Source organism: Hemiscyllium ocellatum, chromosome 9, assembly GCF_020745735.1.
Source record: "Hemiscyllium ocellatum isolate sHemOce1 chromosome 9, sHemOce1.pat.X.cur, whole genome shotgun sequence".
NCBI classification, from domain to species: Eukaryota; Metazoa; Chordata; class Chondrichthyes; order Orectolobiformes; family Hemiscylliidae; genus Hemiscyllium; species Hemiscyllium ocellatum.
Genome location: NC_083409.1, coordinates 72,483,091 through 72,509,650, shown reverse-complemented (window position 1 = coordinate 72,509,650; position 26,560 = coordinate 72,483,091). Strand labels below are relative to the sequence as shown.

The 26,560-nt window shown below is 42.4% G+C and overlaps 1 protein-coding gene across 3 annotated transcripts in view; it reads left to right on the top strand.

The window, feature by feature from the left end:
* The window catches only part of eps15 (epidermal growth factor receptor pathway substrate 15), a 185,971-nt gene that overhangs the window by 152,308 nt on the left and 7,103 nt on the right, over nucleotides 1-26,560 (top strand). For all 3 annotated transcript variants that reach the window (XM_060830449.1, XM_060830448.1, XM_060830450.1), the window contains exons 20-22: nucleotides 2,187-2,332; nucleotides 3,745-3,814; nucleotides 21,501-21,577. In XM_060830449.1, coding sequence (XP_060686432.1) covers nucleotides 2,187-2,332; nucleotides 3,745-3,814; nucleotides 21,501-21,577 — 293 coding nt within the window. The remainder of the gene's footprint in view (nucleotides 1-2,186; nucleotides 2,333-3,744; nucleotides 3,815-21,500; nucleotides 21,578-26,560) is intronic.

Below are 26,560 nucleotides of genomic sequence, written 5' to 3'. Positions count from 1 at the left end.
AGCAGGTTCAAAACTTGACCTACTCTTGGTAAATAAGGCAGGGCAGGTGACTGAGGTGTCAATGGGGGAGCACTTTGGGGCCAGTGACCATAATTCTATTAATTTGGAAATAGTGATGAAAAAGGATAGACCACATCTAAAAGTTGAAGTTCTCAATTGGAGTAAGGCCAATTTTTACGGTATTAGGCAAGAGCTTTCAAAAGCTGATTGGGGGCAGATTTTAGCAGGTAAAGGGATGGCTTGAAAATGGGAAGCCTTCAAAAGCGAGACCATGTGAGTCCAGAGACAGTACATTCCTGTTAGGGTGAAAGCAAGGCTGGTAGGTGTAGGGTACGCCGGATGACTAGAGAATTTGAGGTTTTGGTTGAGAAAAAGATGGAAGCATATGTCAGGTATAGATGGGAGAGATCGAGTGAATCCTGGGCGTATAAAAGCAGTAGGCGTATACTGAAGAGGGAAATCAGGAGGGCAAAAAGGCAACATGAGATAGCTTTGGCAAATAGAGTTAAGGAGAATAAATATACTGAGGACAAAATGATAACCAGGGAGAGAATAGGGCCCCTCAAAGATCAGAAGGTAACCTGTGTGTGGAACCACAGGAGATGGGAGAGATACTTAACCAGTGTTTTGCATGAGAGTTTACTGTGGAAAAGGACATGGAAAATGTAGAATGTGGGGTAATAGATGGTGACAACATGAAAAATTACTGAGGAGGTGGTACTGGATGTCTTAAAAGTGGATAAATCCCCAGGACCTGATCAGGTGTAGTCTAGAACTCTGTGGGAAGCTAGGGAAGTGATTGCTGGGCTCTTTGCTGAGGTATTTGTATCATCGATAGTTACAGATGAGATGCTGGAAGACTGGAATTTGGCTGATATGTTACCACTATTTTGAGTTGGTAAGGACAAGCCAGGGAACTATTGACCAGTGAGCCTGATATTGGTGGTGGGCAAGTTGTTATAGGGAATCCTGAGGGACAGGATGTACATGTATTTGGAAAGGCAAGGATTAGGGATAGTCAACATGGCTTTGTGCATGGGAAATCATGTCTCTTGAACGTGACTGAGTTTTTGAAAATGTAAGGAAGAGGAATGATGAGGGAAGAGTAGTGGACATGATCTATATGGACTTCATTAAGGTGTTTGACAAGGTTTCTCATGGTAGACTGGTGAGCAAGGTTTTATCTGATGGAAAATAGGAGAACTAGCCATTTGGATATAGAACTGGCTTGAAGGTAGAAGGCAGACTGTGGTGTTAGAAGATTGCTTTTCAGACTGGAGGCCTGTGACCAGTGGTATGCCACAAGGATTGATGCTGGTTCCATGCTTTTTGTCATTTATATAAGTGATTTGGATGTGAACATAGGAGGTATAGTTGGTAAGTTTGCAAGTGGCACCAAAATTTGAGATGTAGTGGGCAGCGAAGATTATTCAGAGTACATTGGCTCATCTGATCAAGATCCCAATGGGCTGAGGAGTGGCGGTTGGAGCTTAATTGAGATATATATGAGGTCGGCATTTTGGAAAAGCACATCAAAGCAGGGTTTATACACTTAATGATAAAACTTTAGTGTAATTTCCCCTGAGGATGATGACATAGTGTCCCATGAGTACCAATGAGTAACGACTTAAACATGAACATTTGTGGCTGTTAATGGGGGCCAATTCTGTGTGTGTGGTGTAAGGCAAAAGGAGAGAAGAAACAGCTAAGTCACATTATATGTATCTAATGTCCTTGAGCAGATATATTGAAACAAAGTTGTAAACTGTCATTGGCTCATGATCCTGATCATGTTCCAAGGCTGATTTCAAAATTCTCACTTTTTAGCATGAGCATAAGCTTAGTTGTCATATTCCTTTTGAATATAGAATTCGGATAAAACCTACAACCTTCCTCAATTTTTATAACTTACTACAACATGAAATTTATATGTAAGATATTAACTGTTGTAGAATTATTTCGAAATGTATAAAGTTGACTTTTTACATTTGAAACAATTTACACTTTGCCTTAACATTTCAATTGCAGTCTGACTTGGGTACTAATTACTCCTATTTCTGGTAGGCTTTCTCAGTTATGCTATTCAGTAGATAGTCTTGATTACGTGCGTCTCGTATTCAAAATCATTTATCTGCTAGCATTTCTTGTTTGGGTTTTCTCTGAATCATTTGTAAATATTGTTGCAGATCCTTTTGGAGGAGACCCTTTTAAAGGCACTGATCCTTTTGCAGATGCTTCTAGTAACTTCTTTCAACAGTCTTCAAATGATCCGTTTACATCCATTGAGTCTGATCCTTTTAGTACTACAGTAGCCAACAATAATGTGGGATCAGTAAGTACAGAAATCACTTATGTACAGAATGGCACATACTGTTTTTCTAAAGATAAAGTATCTAAAAATGACTCTATGCAGATAGTGATGTATCGGAAAACGGTGAAAGGTCAACCACTTAATCTTGTGGCTTTTTTGAAAAAATTCCTAATCATGGCCAAGTCATTGTGGGGACAACGCAGCTCTGTGCCGAAGGAGTTAAGTTTTAGAAGAGATTACCCCCGTGTGTATAATGCCTGTTAGTGGTTAAGTACCATGGGAAGAAGACTAAGATCATTTCCAAATGATTGATGCTAAGTAGTAGATTATTAATGACCACATGGGTGTATTGCTGTATTCTGAAAGGACTTCCACACGGTTGTATATGATGCTAAAACATAATAAATAATGCTGAACTGTTGTCCCAGAATGGATTCTTTGATGTATACATAATAAAATTCAGCTTTTAATGTGCTGAGTTTATAGAGTATATTTTTGGTGTGAGACACAGTATTTTGATTGGTCTTAAAATTCCTGGTGCTAAAATTAGCTAAAGTTTCTGTACTTGATAATTATCCAATGAATAAGCTAGTAAAGGCAAATGTCTATGCATAACTTGAGAGGAATACATGTTTAACAGCTCATGTGGTCAAATAAGCTGCCGACAATTGATAAAGAATGATCATTTGTGTAAGGTCATCAGAAAGATCATATATGACATCACTTCAGAATGTTTTCAACAATTAATACAAGTTATCAGTGAACTCATTTCACTTTTGCCTCTGCATATTTTGCAGTTATTTTACTAGTTTTCTGATATTCTATTGTATATTTATTGCAACTGAAAGGTTGGGAACATAACTTATTGACAGTACCAAGGTATATCACTTTGAGTTCTGCACTTTGCCATGGAAGCAGATTTCTGGTAACTAGATTCTGATTATTGGTTTCCTCTCTGGATTCCCAAAATGAAAATAGCAACTTGTCTTGCAGTAAGTTTCAGGCATAAACCCACTTCTATCTATTTTGAGCAAGCTATCTCACCAAGTCACAAATGTAAGATTTGCAAAATCAAGTTGATGATTTTTAGGATTTCGTTGTTGAGATTAATTCTTCAACTACAGTCAAAACATTGTTTTGGGTTTTTTTATTTTTCTGGTCATACTTTTGAACTTCAGATTAAAATTGACAAAAGCAGCGTTGCTTTTATCGTGAGAACTTGAGATTGCATTCTGACTATAATGAAATTCTGATCAATCAGAAAAGTCAGTGCAGAGCAAAACCAGATACCACAAGTTCAGTTGTATCCCAAAACAGTTAGAGTAACCAGTTTTTTTCTAGAACATTGCACAGACACATGAACTGGCATTTTACTTCTGAATTCAAGTATGTGTCTGTATAAAATCAACGTATTTACATATATTTGATTTTAGACTGAAACTCTGAAAGCCAGTGATCCATTTGCTCCTGGTGGTGGAACAGTCTCATCCACGATTGAAACAGGTGAGAAAGTTAAACCTAACCGTGCAGATACAAATATCGGTTCTAAACTATTAATATGGTTATAAATTCACAAACACACTCGTGCACACACAATAACAGACCTCTGCATTGTTCACAAGCAGCCTCTTTAATACCATTTTGATGCTGTCACGATGAGTTTATTCTTTCTGGCCCTTCAATATCTCTCCAACTTCATTCTGCCTATTTCTCTCTCTCTCTTTCCCTAATGAAGTATTGTCCAACCATCTGCTTCTAACTAATTGGTGATCTCAAAATGTCTATTTTGTATTTTTTTAACAAGTGAAAAAAGTGTTTAATTCCATTGAGCAGGTCATCTCTGTATATGTATTCTCATTGTACTTTCACATGGATGTATTGACAAAATTGTAAGCCAAAGAAAGTATGCATTTGAAATAAAAATGAAGTGCTGGAGAAACTCAAACACTCAGTTCTGATGAAGGGTCACTGGACTTAAAATGTTAATTTTGTTTCTCCCTCCACCGATGCTGCCAAGCCTGCTGAGTTTCTCCACCATTTTATTTTGTTTCACGTCCCAGCATCCACACTTCTTTATTTTAGTTTAGAATACGCAGGGATTTCATTTTTTTAAATCAATGTGTGGTTTGCTTCCTCAGTTGTTGCTAATTAGTTATCTGCAAAAATGATGTTCAATTCAAGAAATAAGACATCAACGTTTTACGACTAGAATACTAATCATTGTAGTGAGTTAGCCAATGAGACCAAAATTGCTCAAGCCCATCAGAAAGAATCCTCAAACAAGAACAGCTCAAAATGTTTCATGACCAGTGTGGTGAAGTTTAAAAAATAAGTTTGCGGATGTATTCATAGAATAATCTAACACGCATCTAAACATACCATTTTGTCCTTGCTCATATTTTCCAACATCTTAATCTTTATTAAATGACTCCAGTCTTACAAAATGAATGGGTAGCTTGATCGAGTAAATGTAGTTCAATTATTTTAACTAGATAGGTTAGAAATGCCAGGGAGAAGGCTTAGGAGTTAAACAAGCTGAGGGTTTTTGTGGTGTAGTGGTAATGTCTCTACTCCCCAACCAGAAGGTCTAGCCTCACCTGTCTTAGAGGTGTGTCAACATGTCCACCTAAGTTGATTGATTTTTTTTATTAGTGCTTTTGTGGCACAGTGCTCAAGTTAGAGAAGGCCAAGGTTCAAGTCCCACCTGTTGAGTCATAATATGTCCAAGCAAGGTCACTAAAAATATCAATGTATCTGCAGTCCCAGCAGATTGGAAAACAGCAAATGTGACAGCACTCTTTAAAAAAGGGGCTAGACAAAAGATGGGGAATTATAGGCCAGTTAGCTTAATTTCTATAGTTGGGGAAATGCTTGAATCTACTGTCAAGGAAGAAATAGCAAGATATCTAGGTAGAAATTGTCCCATTGGGCAGAAGCAGCATGGGTTCGTGAAAAGCAGGTCACACTTAACCAATCTACTGGAATTCTGTGAAGACATTGCAAGCATTGTGGACAACGGGGACCCAGTAGATGTGGTCTATCTAGATTCTCAAAAGGCATTTGATAAAATGCCAAACAAAAGATGCATGGCATTATGGGTAATGTATTTGCATGGATATAGGATTGGTTAACTAACAGGAAGCAAAGTGTGGGAATAAATTAATGTTTTTCTAGTTGATGATTGGTGACTAGTGGTGTGTCTCAGGATCAGTGTTGGGACTGCAATTATTCATAATTTACAAGATGATTCGGAGTTGGGGACCATGTGCGGGTGTCAAAGTTTGAAGGTAACACTAAGATGAGTGATAGGGCAAAGTATGCAGAGGAGTTTTCCCTGGAGCATCGGAGGCTGAGGGGTGACTTTTATAGAGGTTTAGAAAATTATGAGGGGCATGGATAGGGTAAATAGGCAAAGTCTTTTCCCTGGGGTCAGGGAGTCCAGAACCAAAGGCATAAGTTTAGGTGAGAGGGGAAAGATCTCAAAGAGACCTAAGGGGCAATTTTTTCACACAGAGAGTGGTTATTGTATGGAATGAGCTGCCAGAAGATGTGGTGGAGGCAGGTACAGTTGCAACATTTAAGAGGCATTTGGTTGGGTATATGAATAGGAAGGGTTTGGAGGGATATGGGCCGGGTGTTGGCAGGTGGGACTAGATTGGGTTGGGATATCTGGTTGGCATGGACAGGTTTGACCAAAGGATCTGCTTCCATGCTGTACATCTCTATGACTCTATGACTGAAACTTGGCAGCAGGATATAGATAATTTGAGTGGGCAAAGGTCTGACAGATGGAGTATACTATTATTAAATGTGAAGTTGTCTATTTTGTTAGGAATAACAATAAAAATTTATTTGAATGGTAAAAAAATTACACATGCTGCTGTGCAGAGGGATCTGGGTGTCCTTGTGCATGAATCATGGAGGTTAGGTCTACAGGTGCAACAGGTAATTAAGAAGGCAAATGGATTTTTGTCCTTCACTGCTAAAGGGATTGAATTTAAAAGCAGAGAGGTTATGTTGCAATCGTATAGGGTGCTGGTAGGCCTCACCTGGAATACTGTATACCATTTTGATCTCCTTACTTGAGAAAGGATGTGCTGGCACTAGAGGAAGTTCACTAAGTTGATCCTGGAATTGAGGATTAGCTTCAGAACAGAGACTGAGTAGACTGGAATTTATATTCAGTGGAATTGAGAAGAATGGGGGGGGGGTGGTGATCTTAAAGAAACATTTTAAAATATGAAGGGAATAAGTGAGAGAGGTAGAGAGGATGTTTTCATTGGCAGTAGAAACTAGGACAAGAGGACATTGACTCAAAATTAGGGGGAGCAGATTTAGGACTGAATTGAGAAGGAACTTCTTCACCCAGAGAGTTGTGAATCCATGGAATACCCTGCCCAATGAAGGAGTTGAGGCTTCCTCAATAAATGTTTTTAAAGCTAAGATAGATACTTTTTTGAACAGTAAAGGAATTATGGGTGATGGAGAGAGGGCGGGTAAATGGAGCTGAGGCCACAAAAAAATCAGCAGTGATCGTATTGAATGTGGCAGAGCGGGCTGGAATGGCCAGATGGCCTACTCCTGCACCGAGTTCTTAGGTTCTAAGTAAGGACAGGATTGGGTTAGATAATAATACTTAGTTTTAATGGCCAGATTGCCTACTTGTGTGCTAAGTGCTGATTCACTGAATTACTTCAATTGAAAGCTCAACTTGTTATTGGCTGGTATCAAATGTCAAAATCATTGTCATTGATGACCTGGTATGATTTTGGTTGCCTAATGGGATTGGAAATAAATTTTCCAGATTGTTATCCCAAATATTTGACGTTTTCTTTTTTTCACAATAAATTGCATAGCTCTGGTGAGTAGCAAGTAGCAAGTAACAATTGTGCAATGCTCTGAAAGCTAGTGTGCTTCCAATTAAACCTGTTGGACTATAACCTGGTGTTGTGTGACAGTTAACAATTGTACAAGACAGGCAAGATGAACCAGAGTATCTTTTCTTGTACACCATTTTATATGTTTCAGATCTTGGCAACACAGTTTGAAGTTTCATAATAAAGTGGCAGATCTTGAAATAAAAACGTTTCCGATGTTGTATGTCATGTATCCCTGACATGGAAGACCATAAGATATAGGAGCAGAAGATTTTTTTTTGCCCAGCAGTCTGTTCTGCTGTTTAATCATAGTTGATGTATTTCTCAACCCCATTCTCCTACCTCATCCCGTCACCCGTGATCCCCTTACTAACTGAGAACCCATCTATCTCTGTCTTGAATACACTCTATGACTTGGCCTTAACGGCTTTCTGCAGAAATGAGTTCCACAGAACAGTCACCTTCTGGCTGAAATATTCTTTCTCGTCTCCATCCTAAAGGGTTATCCCTTCACTTTGAGGCTGAACCCTCCAGTTCTATTCTCTCCAACCAGTTGAAACATCTTCCCCACATCCACACTATCCAAGCGCTCAATATTCTGTAAGTTTTCATCAGATCCTCCTCACCCTTCTAAACTACTTCGAGCAAGGTCCAGAGCCCTCGACTGCTCTTCATATGACAAACCGTTCATCCCCTAACATCATGGGATGTTATCTTATTTAGCAGCCTCCTGTGCAGCCCTTTCTTCCAGACCTTCTGAAAATCCAAATAGATAACATCCATTGGCTCTCCTTTGTCTAACTTGCTCATTACCACCTGAAAAACTTTGAACAGATTTCTCAGCTATGACCTCCCCCTCTTGAAGCTGTGCTCACTCAGCGCTCTTTTATCATGCACTTCCAAGAACTTTGCAATCTCATTCTTAATAATGGACTCTAAAATGTTAGCTCTAACCAAAGCTCAGGCTAACCAGCCAATAGTTTCCTTCCTTCTGCCTCCATCCCTTTTTAAACAGGGATGCCAAATTAGCCATTTTCCAGTCCTCTGGGATCCTCCCTGACTCCAGTGATTCCTGAAAGATCACCACCAATGCCTGTACAATCTCCAGTTATCTCCTTCAGAACTATAGGGTAGAGTCTCAGTGATTTATGCCCCTTCAGACCTTTCAGCTTCCTCAGCACCTTCTCCTGAATGATGGCCACTACATTCACCTCTGTCCCTTGACTCCTGAAGTTCTGGTTTGCTGCTGGTGTCTTCCACTGTGAAAACTGATGCAAAGTACCTATTCAGTTCCTCCACCATTTCTTTGTTCTCATTACTACTTCTCCAGCCTTATTTTCCTGCAGTCTAATGTCCACTCTTGCCTCTCTCTGTTACCTTTTATATATCAAAAAAAATCTTGCAATTCTCTTATTTTACTAGCTGGTTAGTCTCATATTTCATTTTCTCCTCCATTTTTGTTTTTTTAGTTATCCTCTGCTTGCCAATCCTCTGGTTTCCCACTAACATTCACCACATTATATTTTTTTTTATTTTGCTTTAATGCTGTCCTTGAATTGCCTTGTCAGCCATAGCTGTTTTGTCCTCCCCTTAGTACATTTCTTCTTCCTTGGGATAAGTTTCTGCTCTGCCTCCTGAATTAATTCCAGAAACTTCTGCCTGTGCTGCTTCACTGACTTCCCTGCTAGGCTATCTTTCCAGTCAGTTCTGGCTAAGTCTTCCCTCATGTCTTTGTAGACACCTTTTACTTAATCGTAATACTGTTACATCTCATTCCAGCTTCTCCCTTTCAGGACCATACCCCTCCCACTCCAAGTTCCTCTGCAGCCGAGATGAGCGATTCTGAGCTTTGATAGTACGCAGGCAACATGACCTTTGGGACCATATATCTATCTATCTATCTCTCTATCTATCTCTCTATCTATCTCTCTCTATCTCTCTATCTATCTATCTATCTATCTCTCTCTATCTATATATCTCTCTCTCTCTCTCTCTCTCTCTCTTCCCCCCCCATCTCTCTCCCTCTCCCCCCCCCCCCCCCCCCCCCCCCCCCCCGCTCAAGCCCCTGATCTATCCTGCAGGGAGTAAGAATTTAAACCTGTTAAACAAGCTCAAGGGCTGAGGCTCCTTCAGCATTACCTCCTGGATCCCTTTACCTGCCTTGTTCGTAGTCACATCCTCCAGTCCCTGACCACTGACTGAATTTGAGGTAGTTAATTGAAGTGATGTGACTGTCTCCTGAAGCACAACGTTCAGGTTACTCTTTCCCCTTTGCTGATGTGTCGCAATGTTTGAAGCTCAGACTCCAGCACATTACCTCTGAGTTGGAGTTCCTCAAGCAACCACCACTTGCTACTGGTCACAATGAACCACAATGGGGTCCTACAGTTTCCACATTATGCAGGTACAATGCATTGCCTGGCCCTACGTCTCTTTTATTTAGAACATAGAACAGTACAGCACAGAACAGGCCCTTCAGCCCACAATGTTCTGCCGACCACTGATCCTCATGTATGCACCCTCAAATTTCTGTGACCATATGCATGTCCAGGAGTCTCTTAAATGTTCCCAATGACCCTGCCTCCACAACTGCTGCTGGCAACGCATTCCATGCTCTCACAACTCTCTGTGTAAAGAATCCGTCTCTGACATCCCCTCTATACTTTCCTCCAACCAACTTAAAACTATGACCCCCCGTGTTAGTCATTTCTGCCCTGGGAAATAATCCCTGGCTATCGACTTTATCTATGCCTCTCATTATCTTGTATACCTCAATTAGGTCCCCTCTTCTCCTCCTTTTCTCCAATGAAAAAAGTCCGAGCTCAGTCAACCTCTCTGCATAAGGTAAGCCCTCCAGTCCAGGCAGCATCCTGGTAAACCTCCTCTGAACCCTCTCCAAAGCATCCACATCTTTCCAATAATAGGGCGACCAGAACTGGACGCAGTATTCCAAGTGCGGTCTAACCAAAGTTTTATAGAACTGCAACAAGATCTCACAACTCTTAAACTCAATCCCCCTGTTAATGAAACCCAAAACACCATATGCTTTCTTAACAACCCTGTCCACTTGGGTGGCCATTTTGAGGGATCTATGCACCTGCACACCAAGATCCCTCTGTTCCACCACACTGCCAAGAATCCTATCCTTAATCCTGTACTCAGCTTTCAAATTCAACCTTCCAAAATGCATCACCTCGCATTTATCCAGGTTGAACTCCATCTGTCACCTCTCAGCCCATCTCTGCATCCTGTCAATGTCCCGCTGCAGCCTACAACAGCCCTCTATACTGTCAACAAAACCTCCAACCTTTGTGTCTTCTGAAAACTTGCTGACCCATCCTTCAATCCCCTCATCCAAGTCATTAATAAAAATTACAAACAGTAGAGGCCCAAGGACAGAGCCCTGTGGAAGACCACTCACCACAGACTTCCAGGCAGAATATTTTCCTTCTACTACCACTCGCTGTCTTCTGTTGGCCAGCCAATTCTGTATCCAGACAGCTAAGTTCCCCTGTATCCCATTCCTCCTGATCTTCTGAATGAGCCTACCATGGGGAACCTTATCAAATGCCTTGCTGAAGTCCAAGTACACCACATCCACAGCTCAACCCTCATCAACTTTTCTAGTCACATCCTCAAAGAACTCGATAAGGTTTGTGAGGCATTACCTGCCCCTCACAAAGCCGTGTTGACTGCATTTAATCAAGCCGTGCTCTTCCAGATGGTCATAAACCCTATCCCTCAGAATCCTTTCAACCACCTTGTAGACGACAGACGTGAGACTTACTGGTCTGTAATTGCTGGGGATTTCCCTATTTCCTTTCTTGAAGAGAGGAATTACATTTGCCTCTCTCCAGTCCTCAGGTACGACTCCAGTGGAGAGCGAGGATGCAAAGATCTTCGCAAGTGGCGAAGCAATTGCATTTCTCGTTTCCCAAAGCAGCTGAGGACAAATCTGGTCCGGGCCTGGCGACTTGTCAATCTTAATGTCTGACAAAATTTTCAGCACATCAGCTTCCTCTATCTCTATCTATTCCAGCATGCACACCTGCTCTTCAAAGGTTTCACTTACTACAAAGTTGGTTTCTTTCGTAAAGACAGAAGCAAAAAAAACTCATTTAGGGCTTCCCCTACCTCCTCAGACTCCGCGCACACATTCCTTATGCTATCCCTGATCGGCCCTACTCTTTCTTTGACCATTCTCTTATTCCTCACTTAAGTGTAAAATGCCTTTGTGTTCTCCCTAATCTGTTCTGCCAAGCCTTTCTCGTGCCCCCTCCTGGCTCTCCTTAGATCATTTTTGAGCTCCTTCCTCGCCTGCCTGTAATCCTGTAGACCTGAGCTTTACCCTAGCTTCCTCCACCCTATGTAAGCTACCTTTTTCCTTTTGATGAGAAGCTCCACCGCTCTCGTCATCCAAGGTTCCTTTATCTTACCACTTCTTGCCTGTCTCAGAGGGACATATTTATTCATCACTTGCAACAACTGTTCCTTAAACAGTCTCCACACGTCTATAGTGCTTTTACCATGGAACAATTGCTCCCAATCCATGCTTCCTAACTCATGTCTAATCGCATCATAGTTTCCTCTTCCCCAATTAAATATCCTTCCATTTTGCCTAATCCTCTCTTTCTCCATAGCTATGTAGAATGCGAGGCAGCTGTGGTCACTATCATCAAAATACTCTCCCATCACAAGATCTGATACCTGCCCTGGCTCGTTTCTGAGCACCAAGTCTAGAATGGCCTCTCCCCTCGTCGGTCTATCAACGTACTGAGTTAGGAAACCCTCCTGAACACATCTTACAAAAACAGCTCCATTCAAATCTTCTGCTCGAAGGAGATTAGATTAGATTAGATTACTTAGTGTGGAAACAGGCCCTTCGGCCCAACAAGTCCACACCGACCCGCCGAAGCGCAACCCACCCATACATTTACCCCTTACCTAACACTACGGGCAATTTTAGTATGGCCAATTCACCTGACCCGCACATCTTTGGACTGTGGGAGGAAACCAGAGCACCCGGAGGAAACCCACGCAGACACGGGGAGAACGTGCAAACTCCACACAGTCAGTCGCCTGAGTCGGGAATTGAACCCGGGTCTGCTGGCGCTGTGAGGCAGCAGTGCTAACCACTGTGCCACCGTGCCGCCCTAGGTTCCAATCAATATTGGGAAAGTTAAAGTCACCCATTACAACAACCTTACTACGTCCACACTTTTCCAAAATTTGCCGACCTATGCTTTCTTCCATCTCCCTGCTGCTATTGGGGGGCCTGTAGTAAACCCCTAACGAGGTGACTGCTCCCTTGCTGTTCCTAATTTCCACCCATACTGACTCGGTAGGCAGATCTTCCTCGACAGTGGAAGCTTCTGTAGCTGTGATACCTTCTCTGATTAGTAGTGCTACACCCCCTCCTTTTTTTTCCCCCTCCCTATTCTTTTTAAATGCTGCAAACCCTGGAACATCCAGCAACCATTCCTGCCCCTGAGAAACCCATGTCTCTGTTATGGCTACAGTATCATAGCACCAGGTACTGATCCATGTTCTAAGTTCATCACTTTTATTCCTGATATTCCTTGCGTTAAAGCAAACACACTTTACCTGATCCTTTGGTTCCTTCCCACTAGCTGGTCTACCTCTTGCTATTGCCTCATCTGCATCAACTCTCACCTCCGGTATACAGCTCAGGTTCCCACCCCCCTGCCACACTAGTTTAAACACTCTCGAACTACTCACCCAGGACATTGGTCCCCTTCCAGTTCAGATGCAACCTGTCCTTCTTTTACAGGTCCCACCTTCCCCAGAAGGCATCCCAATTATCTACATATCTGAAGCCTTCCCTCCTACACCAGCTGCGCAGCCACGTGTTAAGCTGCGCCCGGTCCCTGTTCCTCGCCTCGCTATCTCATGGCACCTGTAGTAAACTAGAGAACACTACTCTGTTCATCCTGCTTTGCAGCTTCATCCTAACTCCCTGAAATCACTTTTTATATCCTCGATTCTTTTCCTGGCTATATCATTAGTGCCAATATGTAACATGATTTCTGGCTGTTCGCCCTCCCCTTTTAGAACCTTATACACCCGATCGGAGACGTCCCAGACCCTGGCACCAGGAATGCAGCATATCTTCCGGGAATCCCGATCCTCTCCACTAAATCTCCTGTTGATTCCCCTAATTATCAAGTCCCCTATTATGAGTACTTTTCTATTCTGCCCCCTTCCCTTCTTTGTCACAGTGTCAGGCTCAGTGCCAGAGAACTGACTGCTGTGGCTTTCCTCTGGTAGGTCATTCCCCCCCCCAGCAGTATCCAAAACGGTATACTTATTGCTGAGGGGAATGTCCACAGGGGATCTCTGCACAGTCTGACTGTCCCCTTTCCTTCCCCCTAACTGTAACCCATCTATCCTTGTCCTGACCTTTGGAGTGACCAACTCCCGGTAACTCCTCTCAATTACCCCCTCAGCCTCCCGAATGATCCGTAGTTCATCCAGCTCTAGCTCCAATTCCCTAACACGGTTTTCAAGGAGCTGGAGTTGGGTGCACTTCCCGCAGATGTAGTCAGCGGAGACATATGCCATGACTCCCACCTGCCACATTCTGCAGGAGGAGCAAGCAACTGCCCTAGCCTCCATACCCGACTTATCTGAACACCCACTCAACACTAAAGTAGAAAGCTTGGTTCAAGTTGCTATAAAATTAATAACAAACTTATATTCAATAGAGGACGTTTAGAATGAACCTTATCTTATTAACTAGGTTAGAGGAGGACGGGTGGGAGACACTACAGTTGTAGAGTCTCAGTTCTTACTTCAATTTTTAAAGCAAATGCCAACTGGTCTTGTAATAATAATTTGCAATCTGTAGCTTGTACGTACTTACCCCATTTACCTTCAATCTGAAAATAATGTACAATAGTCAAACTAATAGCTTTTACCAGCCAGTGAATTTCTGGTTTTCCTGTGATGTCATTCTTCCTTTTACTGGGCCTTTGATACTTTGCTTAAATTTATCTTGTAAAAACAAGCAAACAGCACCTCTTCCTCCTGTACCAAATTCCCACACTGCCTCCAAAGTCCCTGAGGTGTGTACAGTCCTCACTTGGGCAGTGTCTCACTCTGGATGTGATCTCTCCTTCCTGAACACACAAAGCTTACTGATTCTGCGCTTTCAACAGGCCTTCAGAACTGAGATGGCAAACACTTAGTTTCAGTAGTAATTAACACCTGTTAAAGCCCAATTCAGACTTCAGGTGATAACTCAATCAGCTGAGTCAGCTACCTTTTTATTAACATTTTATCTAGACTATTAATTTTTAAACTCTTAAAATGGAGACAGAAGAGAGACTTTACCAATTGTGTTCCCATGCTACCTCCAAATTCCCAAACAATATGAAAACCGAAAGAACTGCAAATGCTGTAAATCAGAAACCAGGAAAGATCTAAGGAAGGGTCACCGGATCTGAAACGTTAACTTTGATTTCTCTTCACAGATGCTGCTTGACCTATGGAGCTTTTCCATCAACTTTGTTTTTGTCCCAGAACTATATACTCATTCGGGCTGTGTTGTACTCTGGATATTATCTCTCCTCCTGATGGTACACAGCTTATTGTGACTGAACCAAGTTAAAACTGTTCATAACCTGAACATCCTCTGGCAGGAATTTCACCTTATATGGTCTCTAAAATGCAGGGACTCTCTTCCATTTTAGATTCTCACCAGCACAACCTCTCTCTTCTCTCCTTTTTAGCTCACCCTCTCGCTCGCTCTGTGCCACCTCCCATCACACCCCACTTCCACCAGCATCCCAAATCTCAGTTCTAACTAATTTCGGAGTTTTCTCATCAAATAAGGCAAGGTGCCTCAACCCCTGAAACTACAGTGTTTCTGCTTCAAGCATGGACACCTCTTAACAACTGAATGTGTGATTGCATACTTGATGAAAGCAAAGTACAATCAAAAGTTTACTGTTCCAATAAAGTATCATTTAGGAGTAGACTTCAAAATATAGGAAGTCCCCAGATTGCAAACAGGTTCTGTTCCTGAGTCTATTTGTCAGTCGAACTTCATGCAAGTTGGAACACAATGCAGGACAATATAAAGCAGTCCCTTCTAAGTACAGGAAATGATCATATGTTGGATATTGAAAGTGATACTACTTTTTGGGCACATCTTTCCAAGTATGAGCATTCATAAGTTGCACATTCGTAAGTAGGGGACCTCACATAACTAATGCACAAGACTATGAAATTTGCATGTAAAATAAAGACCTTGCATTTGCATGGTTTCTTTGACAACTTCACCACAATGTTTGAAAACCATTTGCAGCCACTACTTTTAAGCATAGTCACTGTTGCAGAAAACATGGAGCTGGCTTGAGCTCAGCAGGATCATAGTTAGAGAGACAATTAACGGCAATGAGGAATTTACAAGAGCAAAGGGATGTGATAGATGGCAGTTATAGGAAGGGGGGCAAGTCTCAGATACAGTCACATAGATGGGTTAACTCGAGAAAAGGTAAGAGGGGTAGGCAGGTAGTGCAGGAGTCTTCTATAGCTGCTCCCATTTCAAACAAGTATGCTGTTTTGGAAAATGTAGGGGGCAATGGATTCTCAGGGGAATATAGCACGAAAAGCCAAGTTTCTAGTACTGAGACTGGCTCTCATGTAATGAAAGGTACATTGGGTTCCAAGAGATCGTTTGTGTTAGTGGACTCTCTAGTCCGAGGTACAGACAGACATTTCTGTGGCCAGCAGCGAAAAATCAGAATGGTGTGTTGCATCCCTGGTGCCAGGATCAAGGATACCTCAGAGAGAGTGCAGAATGTTCTCAAGGGGGCCAGGGGCCAGCAAGAAGTCATTGTCTACATTGGAACCAACGACATAGGAAGGGACAAGGTTGAGATTCTGAAGGGAGATTACAGAGAGTCCGGCAGGAATTTAAAAAGGAGATCCTTGAGAGTAGTAATATCTGGGTTACTTCCGGTGCTATGTGCTAGTGAGGGCAGGAATAGGAGGATAGAGCAGATGAATGCATGGCTGAGGAGCTGATATATGGGAGAAGGATTCATATTTTTGGATCATTGGAACCTCTTTTGGGGTAGAAGTGACCTGTACAAGAAGGACGGGGTTGCATCTAAATTGCAAGGTGACTAATACACTGGCAGGGAAATTTGCTAGAATTGCTCGGGAGGATTTAAACTATTAAGGTGAGGGGGTGGACCCAGGAGATGGTGAGGAAAGAGATCAATCTGAGACTGGTTCAGTTGAGAACAGAAGTGAGTTAGTCAGGACAGGCGGGGACAAAGCAGAGAACAAGGTAGAACTGATAAATTAAACTACATTTATTTCAATGCAGGAAGCCTAACAGGAAAGGCACATGAACTCGGGGCATGGTTAGGAACATGGGACTGGGATATCATAGCAATTACAGAAACATGGCCCAGGGATGGACAGAGCTGAAAATGTGTTGCTGGAAAAGTGCAACAGGTCAGGCAGCATCCAAGGAACAGGAGATTCGACGTTTAGGGCGTAAGCCCTTCCTGAAGAAGGGCTTATGCCCGAACCGTCGAATCTCCTGTTCCTTGGATGCTGCCTGACCTGCTGCGCTTTTCCAGCAACACATTTTCAGCTCTGATCTCCAGCATCTGCAGACCTCACTTTCTCCTCAGGGATGGACAGGACTGGCAGCTTAATGTTCCAGGATACAAATGCTACAGGAAAGATAGAAAGGGAGGCAAGAGAGGAGGGGGAGTGATGTTTTTGATAAGGGATAACATTACAGCTATACTGAGGGAGGATATTCTCGGAAATACATCTAGGGAAGTTATTTGGGTGGAACTGAGAAATAAGAAAGGGATGGTCACCTTACTGGGATTGTATTATAGACCCCCGAATAGTCAGAGGGAAATTGAGAAACAAATTTGTAAGGAGATCTCATTTAACTTTAAGAATAATAGGGTGGTTATGGTAGGGGATTTTAACTTTCCAAACATAGACCAGGTCTGCAATAGTGTTAAGGGTTTAGATGGAGAGGAATTTGTTAATTGTGTACAAGAAAATGTTCTGTTTCAGTATGTGGATGTACCTACTAGAGAAGGTGCAAAACTTGACCTACTCTTGGGAAATAAGGCAGGGCAGGTGACTGAGGTGTCAGTGGGAGAGCACCTTGGGGCCAGAGATCATAATTCTATTAATTTTAATATCGTGATGGAAAAGGATAGACCAGATCCAAAAGTTGAAGTTCGAAATTGAATTAAAGCCAATTTTGACAGTATTAGGCAAGAACTTGCAAAGTTGATGAGGTGCAGATGTTCATAGGTAAGAGGATTGCTGGAAAATGGGAAGTCTTCAGAAATGAAATAACGAGAGTCCAGAGAAGGTGTATTCCTGTTAGGGTGAAAGGAAAGGCTCGTAAGTATATGGAATGCTGGATGACAAAAGAAATTGATGGTTTGGTTAAGAAAAAGAAGGAAGGAAATGTCTGGTATAGACAGGATAGATTAAATGAATCCTAAGAAGAGTATAAACAGAGTCGGAGTGCACTTAAAAGGGAAATCAGGAGGGCCTAAAGGGGACGTGAGATATCTTTGGCAAATAGAATTAAGGAGAATGCAAAGGGTTTTTACAAATATGTTAAGGACAAAAATGTCTAGACCAGTGAGCCTTACTTCTGTTGTAGGAAAGATTTTGGAAAGGATTATAAGAGATAAGATTTATAATCACCTAACAAGCAACAATTTGATTTCAGATAGTCAACATGGTTTTGTCAAGGGCAGATCGTGTCGCACAAACCTCATTGAGTTTTTTGAGAATGTGACCAAGCATGTAGATGAGGGTAGAGCAATTGACGTGGTATACATGGACTTCAGTAAAGCCTTTGATAAGGTTCCACCTGATAGGCAAGTGGAGAAAATGCAGAGGCATGGAATTGAGGGTGATTTAGCAGTTTGGATTAGAAACTGGCTTTCTGGAAGAAGGCAGTGAGTGATGGTTGCTGGAAAATATTCAGTCTGGAGTCTGGTTACTAGTGGTGTGCCACAAGGATCTGTTTTGGGACCACTGTTGTTTGTCATTTTTATAAATGACTTAGACGCAGGCATAGGTGGGTGGATTAGTAAACTTGCAGATGACACTAAAGTCAGTGGAGTAGTGGACAGTGTGGAAGAATGTTACAGGTTGTAGGGTGACTTTGATAAACTGCAGAATTGGGTTGAGAAGTGGCAAATGGAGTTCAATGCAGCTAAATGTGAGGTGATGCACTTTGGGAAGAATTACAGGAAGGCAGAATACTGGATCAATGGAAAGATTCTTGGTAGTGTAGATGTGCAGAGGGATCTTGGAGTCCATGTGCATAGATCCCTGAAAGTTGCCACCCAGGTGGATAGTGCTGTGAAGAAGGCATACGCTGTATTAGGTTTTATTGGTAGAGGGATTGAGTTCCGGAACTGCAATATCATGCTGCAGCTATACAAAAGCTAGTGCGGCCACACTTGGAATTTTGTGTACAGTTCAGGTTGCCTCATTACAGGAAGGATGTGGAAGCATTGGAAAAGGTGCAGAGGAGATTTACCAGGATGTTGCCTGGTCTGGAGGGAAGATCTTATGAGGAAAGTCTGAGAGACTTGGGCCTGTTCTCATTGGAAAGAAGAAGGCTAAGGGGGGATTTGATAGAGAATACAAGATGATCAGAGGATTAGATAGGGTAGACAGTGAAATACTTTTTCCTGGGATGATGACGTCAGCTTGTACGAGAGGGCATAGCTGCAAATTGAGAGGTGATAGATTTAAGACAGATGTCAGAGGAAAGTTCTTCACGCAGAGAGTGGTATGGCGTGGAATGCCCTACCTGCTAATGTAGTCAATTCAGCCACATTAGGGAGATTTAAACAATCCTTAGATAAGCACATGGATGATTTTGGGATAGTGTAGGGGGACGAGCTGAGAATAGTTCACAGGTCGGTGCAACATCGAGGGCCGAAGGGCCTGTTCTGCACTGTAGTGTTCTATGTTCTAAAAGGGTAACTAGGGAGAGAATAGGGCCCCATAAAGATCAGCAAGGCAGCCTTTGTGCGGAGCTGCAAGAGATGGGGGAGATACTAAACAAGTATTTTGCATGAGTATTTACTGTGGAAAAGGACATGGAAGATATAAATGTAAGAAAATAGATGTTGACACTTTGTAAAATGTCCATATCATAGAGGAGGAAGTGCTGGATGTCTTGAAGCAGTAAAGTGGATAAGTCCCTAGGACCTGATCAGGTGTACCCTCAAACTCTGTGGGAAGCTAGAGAAGTGATTGCTGGGCCTCTTGCTGAGATATTTGTATCATCGATAGTCACAAGTGAGGTGCCGGAAGACTGGAGATTGGTTAACGTGGTGCCACGGTTTAAGAAAGGTGTTAAGGACAAGCCAGGGAACTATAGACCAGTGAACCTGACGTTGGTGGTAGGCAAGTTGTTGGAGGGAATCCTGAGGGACAGGATGTACATGTATTTGGAAAGGCAAGGACTGATTAGGGATAGTCAGCATGGCTTTGTGCATGGGAAATCATGTCTCACAAACTTGATTGAGTTTTTTGAAGAAGTAACAAAGAAGATTGATGAGGGCAGAGCGGTAGATTAATCTATATGGACTTCAGTAAGGCATTCCACAAGGTTCCCCACGGGAGACTGACTAGCAAGGTTAGATCTCAAGGAATACAGGGAGAACTAGCCGTTTGGATACAGAACTGACTCAAAGGTGGAAGACAGAGAGTGGTGGTGGAGGGTTGTTTTACAGACTGGAGGCCTGTGACCAGTGGAAAGCCACAAGGATTGGTGCTGGGTCCACTACTTTTCATCATTAATATAAATGATTTGGATGTGAGCATAAGAGGTATTATTAGTAAGTTTGCAGATGACACCAAAATTGGAGGTGTGGTGGACAGCGAAGAAGGTTACCTCAGATTACAACAGGATCTTGATGAGATGGGCCAATGGACGAGAAGTGGCAGATGGAGTTTAATTCAGATAAATGTGAGGTGCTGCATTTTGGGAAAGCAAATCTTGGTGGACTTAAAATCTTGATGGTAAGGTCCGAGAGAGTGTTGCTGAACAAAGAGACCTTGGAATGCACGTTCATAGCTCCTTGAAAGTGGACTTGCAGGTAGATAGAAGGCATTTGGTATGCTTTCTTTTATTAGTCAGAGAATTGAGTACAGGAGTTGGGAAGTCGTGTTGCAGCTGTTCAGGACATTGGTTAGGCCATTTTTTAAATATTGTGTGCAGTTCTGATGTCCTTCCTATTGGAAAGATGTTAAACTTGAAAGGGTTCAGAAAAGATTTACAAGGATGTTGCCAGGGTTGGAGGATTTGAGCTATAGGGAGAGGTTGAATAGGCTGGGCTTGTTTTCCCTGGAGTGTCAGCGGCTGAGGGCCTTATAGAGGTTTACAAAATCATGAGGGGCATGGATAGGATAAATAAACGAAGTCTTTTCACTGTGGTGGGGGAGTCCAGAACTAGAGGGCATAGGTTTAGGGTGAGCGGGGAAAGATATCAAAGAGATTAAGGGGGCAACTTTTTCAGGTGTATGGAATGAGCTGCCAGAGGATGTGCTGGAGGCGAGTACAATTGCAACATTTAAAAGGTATCTGGATGGGTATATGAATAGGAAGGGTTTGGTGGGATATGGGCTTGGTGCTGGCAGGTTGGACTAGATTGGGTTGGGCTAGCTGGTCAGCATGGACGAGATGGACCAAAGGGTCTGTTTCCGTGCTGTACATCTCTGTGACTATAACAAAATATATTGAGAAATAAGGACATAAATTAAGAATCAATACTTAAAAATATCAATGTAATAGACATACACAGAATTAATGTGAGTGTGCATCTTGATTGCAGAGGTGTTGTAAAATATTCATATGTCTGTTCACTTGACAGAAGCATAACTTAAAAACGTATGCACTTTTTTTCAACAACCTTTCTTTGTCACTAAACCTGACGTGTGAACTCTGCTTTCTCTCTAGAGATGCTGCCAGACCTGCTGAGTTTTCCCAGCAGTTTCTGATTTTCAGCATTCACAGTTCTTTGGTGATTTTTGACAAATTTGTTTCGAAGTTTTAAGCCTTAATTATCTTTTTCAATGAAGGGTGAATATCAATCTTTACGAATTTATCTTAGTAAATAACTTATAATCACAAGACCCCCCCTGAGACCTTATTGGTTCCTATCTATTGCATTTTTAATAAAAGCCAACATGTGGATAAAGAAAAGTGCTTTCTCTGTGATGTGATTTTTTTTCCTTCTTGATAACTTTATCTGTCTCTGTTCTAGTTGCAGACCCTTTTGTCTCAGTGTTTGGAAGTGATTCATTTGGAAGTGGGTTTGCTGATTTTAACACATTATCACAGGTAATTAATTTAGAAATCTACGCAAAATGTGTACTTAGAATATTTTGTTACTTTTAATGTTTTGTTTCACAATCTCCTTCCGTTGTAAATGTTTTCTTATTAATGTACTTTAAAAATAGGCTTGAAATATAAACTTATGGAAACACTGAGGCATGTCTGGCAGCATCTGTGGAGAAAGAAATAAAGTTAACATTATGAGTTGTGATAAGAGTTTCTTTTTCCTAGAAGCTGCAAGATCTGCTCAATGTGTTCAATATTTTCTGTTCTTATTTTGAATTTCCAGCATCTGTAGGATGGAATGTTGGGCTAGTTGAGAAACAGTTAGGAATAGTGAAGCTTCAAATGTGGCTACCCATTTGCTAGGTTCATCTTTACAATTCTTTTCAGCTATGAAATATGCTGTTTAGTGCATATTTGGCTTGAGACTAATTTCATTCATAATAATGTGGTGATGCTTGAATTACCTTCCGGTTTTTTTTTTCGAAACATCATATATCAAAATTAAAAGCATTTGAAAATTCTTTCTAACATGGCTTCTGAAGAAGCTCCAGCAATATTTTGGATTGGCTATATAAGAAGCCTCCTTGTATAATTTGGTTTGAAAAAAATTATTGATGCAGCGGACTATAACAAAACAAACTGTAGTAATTTAAAAGCAGAATGCTGCAGGTTCTTCAGCAAGAACATAAAATGATGGGAATATTCAGCAGGTCTGATAGCATCTCTGGAGATAACAACAGAATTTCAGTTCATTGACCTTTCCTCAGAATTGGTGCAAGTTAGACATTTTTACAGGCTTTAAGCAGATAATAAAACTTGTTTTGGAACCATGGGAGACCATCTCCTTTTTCCTTGTTGCATTTTGTTTCTGAGTGCGATGGTTGTCTTTTCAAGTCCAGAAGAAGCATAAAAATCTTAACTGACTATTACACACAGGAGCAGAAGTTGGCTGTTATATTCTCTCAGAGGGAATATATTTGTGGAATTCTTTACCACAGAGGATTGTTGAGGCTGGGTCATTAAAAATCTGTCTCTCAGACTTAAATATACTTAATCAGTAAGTGAATCAAGGGGCCGCGAGGAAAAGGCAGAAAAGTGGAGTTGAAGTTATCAGCTCAGCCATGATCTCACTGAATGGCAGTGCGGATTCAATGGGCCAAATAGCCAACTTCTGCTCCTGTGTGCAATAGTCAGTTAAGATTTTTATGCTTCCTCTGGACTTGAAAAGACACCCATCGCACTCAGAAACAAAATGCAGCAAGGAAAAAGGAGATAGTCACCCATGGTTCCAAACAGTCCATCTTCCGTAATTACACCGGCACCACTCCCCACCTCTTCCCCGCTACATTGATGACTGCATTGGCCCCACCTCGTGCTCCCGCGAGGAGGTTGAGCAATTCATCGACTTCACCAATACATTCCACCCTGACCTTAAATTTACCTGGACCATCTCTGACACCACCCTCCCCTTCCTGGACCTCTCCATCTCCATTAATGACAACCGACTTGACATCGACATTTTTTACAAACCCACCAACTCCCACAGCTACCTGGATTACACCTCTTCCCACCCTACCTCCTACAAAAATGCCATCCCGTATTCCTAATTCCTCCGCCTCCACCGTATCTGCCCCCAGGAGGACCACTTCCACCACAGAACACGCCTACGTGGTTAAAAATGCCCTCCAACGAATCTCGTCCACATCCCGCATCTCCGCCCTTAGACCCCACCCCTCCAAACATAACAAGGACAAAACCCTCCTGGTGCTCACCTTCCACCCTACCAACCTTCGCATAAACAAAATCATTTGCCGACATTTCCGTCACCTATAAACGGACCCCATCACAGGGATATATTTCCCTCCCCACCACTTTCCGCCTTCCGCAAAGACTGTTCCCTTTGTGACTACCTGGTCAGGTCCACGCCTCCCTACAGCCCACCCTCCCATCCTGGTACCTTCCCCTGCCACCACAGGAATTGCAAAACCTGTGTCCACACCTCCTCCCTCACCTCCATCCAAGGCCCTAAAGCAGCCTTCCACATCCATCAAAGTTTTACCTGCACATCCACCAATATCATTTATTGTATCCGTCGCTCCCGATGTGGTCTCCTCTACATTGGGGAGACTGGACGCCTCCTAGCAGAGCGCTTTAGGGAACATCTCCGGGACACCCGCACCAATCAACCACACCGCCCTGTCGCCCAACATTTCAACTCCCCCTCCCACTCAGCTGAGGACATGGAGGTACTGGGCCTCCTTCACCGCCGCTCCCTCACCACCCAACACCTCATCTTCCACCTCGGAACACTTCAATCCCAGGGCATCAATGTGGACTTCATCAGTTTCCTCATTTCCCCTTCCCCCACCCCACCCCAACTCCAAACTTCCAGCTCAGCACTGTCCCCATGACTTGTCTTACCTGCCTATCTTCTTTTCCACCTATCCACTCCACCCTCCTCCCTGACCTACAACGTTCATCACCTCCCCCACTCACCTATTGTACTCTATGCTACTTTCTCCCCACCTCCACCCTCCTCTAATTTATCTTTCCACCCTTCAGGCTCTCTGCCTGTATTCCTGATGAAGGGCTTTTGCCCGAAACGTCGATTTTACTGCTCCTCGGATGCTGCCCGAACTGCTGTGCTTTTCCAGCACCACTCTAATCTAAACCCTGAGATTATGCTGTCTGCTGCTAGACTTGCGCAAAGACATTCCTTTACATACCTGGTATTAACTTGGCAATCCTTCTCAGGACAGCCTCCAATGCCTGATATCTTTCCTTAGATTAATTTTATTTATTCATTCATGGAATGAGAGCATCACTGGCTGGACCAGCATTTATTGTCCATCCCTAATTGCCCAGAGGGCAGTTAAGCATCAAACACTTTACTGTTGTTTACAGTATTCTAAGTGTGGTATGACTAGTACCTTTTCTCATTTTACTTAGACTTCCCTATTTTTGTACTCCATTCCCTTTGAAGTAAAAACCAACGTTCTGTTTGCCATCCCGACTCCCTGCTGTACTTGTATATAAATCACAAAAGTCTAGCGTACAAGAACCCCAGACACACACACACTGCTGCAGTTGTCTGCAGACTTTGTGTATTTATTCTCTGTTCTTCCTGGCAAAGTGCCTATTCACCCATTTTCCATACCATCTTCCATCTGCTGAGATTTTGCCCACTTCTCTTTAGTATTGAGGGTATGCTGTTGCATCAGATGTTATCTTTCAGTTGAGACATGATACCAAGGGACCTTCTGCACTTTCTGGTGGATACAAAAGACCCCATGTCCTATTTCAGTATTTATCCTTCAGTCAAGAAACCGTTAGCTAACATTTTTGCACTTTGCTTGTTGTGTGAACTGACTGTGCACAACCTGTTGTGTGCATCTTGCATTAGAACTCTTGACAGCATTTCCAAAGTAGCTCATATTCAGAGAATGAATTGAAGTAAAAAGATGCAACAAAAGAAGCAAAGTGAAGAGTAGTTTGGCACATAGGCTTTGAAGTTTCTCCAAAGAATAAAAAAGATATAATTTGCTGTTCTTCCTAATGTATATAAACATCGAACATTACAGTGCAGTACAGGCCCTTCGGCCCTGAATGTTGCACCAACGTGTGAAATTAATCTGATGCCCACCTAACCTACACCATTACATTATTATCCATATGTATGTCCAATGCCCACTGAAATGCCCTTAATGTCGGCAAGTCTATTCTTGTTGCAGGCAGGCTGTTTCACACCCCTACTTCTTTAGAGGGTTAGTGAAGAAACTAACCCTGATATCAGTCCTAAATCTATCACCCCTTAATTTAAAGCTATGTCCCCTCATGTTAGCCTTCACCATCCAAGGAAAAGCTCTCACTGTCCACCCTATTTAACCCTTTGATTATTTTGCATGTCTCGATTTAAGTCACTTCTCAATGTTCTTCTCTCCAACGAAAACTGCCTCAGTTCCCTTAGCCTTTCCTCATAAGACCTTCCCTCCATACCAGGCAACGTCCTAGTAAATCTCCTCTCAGCCCTTTCCAAAGCTTCTACGTCCTTCCTATAATGTGGTGACCAGAACTGTGTGCAATACTCCAGGTGCATCCTTACGAGTGTCTTGTACAGCTGAAGCATGATCTCGTGGCTCCAAAACTCACTCCCACTACCATCAAATGCCAACACACCCGTATGCCTTCATAACAGCCCTATCAACCTGGGTTGCAACTTTCAGGGATTTATGCACCTGGATACAGATCTATCTGTTCATCTACACTGCCAAGTATTTTACCATTAGCCCAGTACTGTGCATTCCTGTTACTTCTGAAGTGAACTACCTTACACTTTTCAGCATCAAACTTCATTTGCCACCTCTCAGCCCAGGTCTGCATCTTATCTCTATCCCTCTGTAATCCACAACTTCCTTCAGCACCATCCACAACTCTGCCTACCTTAGTGTCGTCCGCAAATACTAACCCATCCTTCTATGCCCACGTCCAGATCATTTATGAAAATGATAAACAGCAGTGGACTCAAAACAGATCCTTGTGGCATACCACTGGTAACTGAACTCCAGGATGAATATTTCCCATCAACCACCACCCTCTGTCTTCTTTCAGCTAGCCAATTTCTGATCTAAATAGCTAAATCATCTTCAATCGTGACACTCATTATTTTGTCCAATAGTCTTCTGTGTAGAACCTTATAAAACACCTTACTGAATTCCATATACACCACATCCACCACTTTACTTTCATCCACCTGTTTTGTCACCCTCTCAAAGAACTCAGTAAGGTTAGTGAGGCACGACCTATCCTTCACACAACTGTGTTGACTATCCTTAATCAAATTATTCCTTTCCAGATTATTATAAATCCTATCTCTTATAACCTTTTCCAACACCTTACCCACAACTGAAGTAAGGCTCACTGGCCTATAATTACTAGGGTTGTCCCAACTCCTCTCCTTAAATGAGGGAACAACATTTGCTCTCC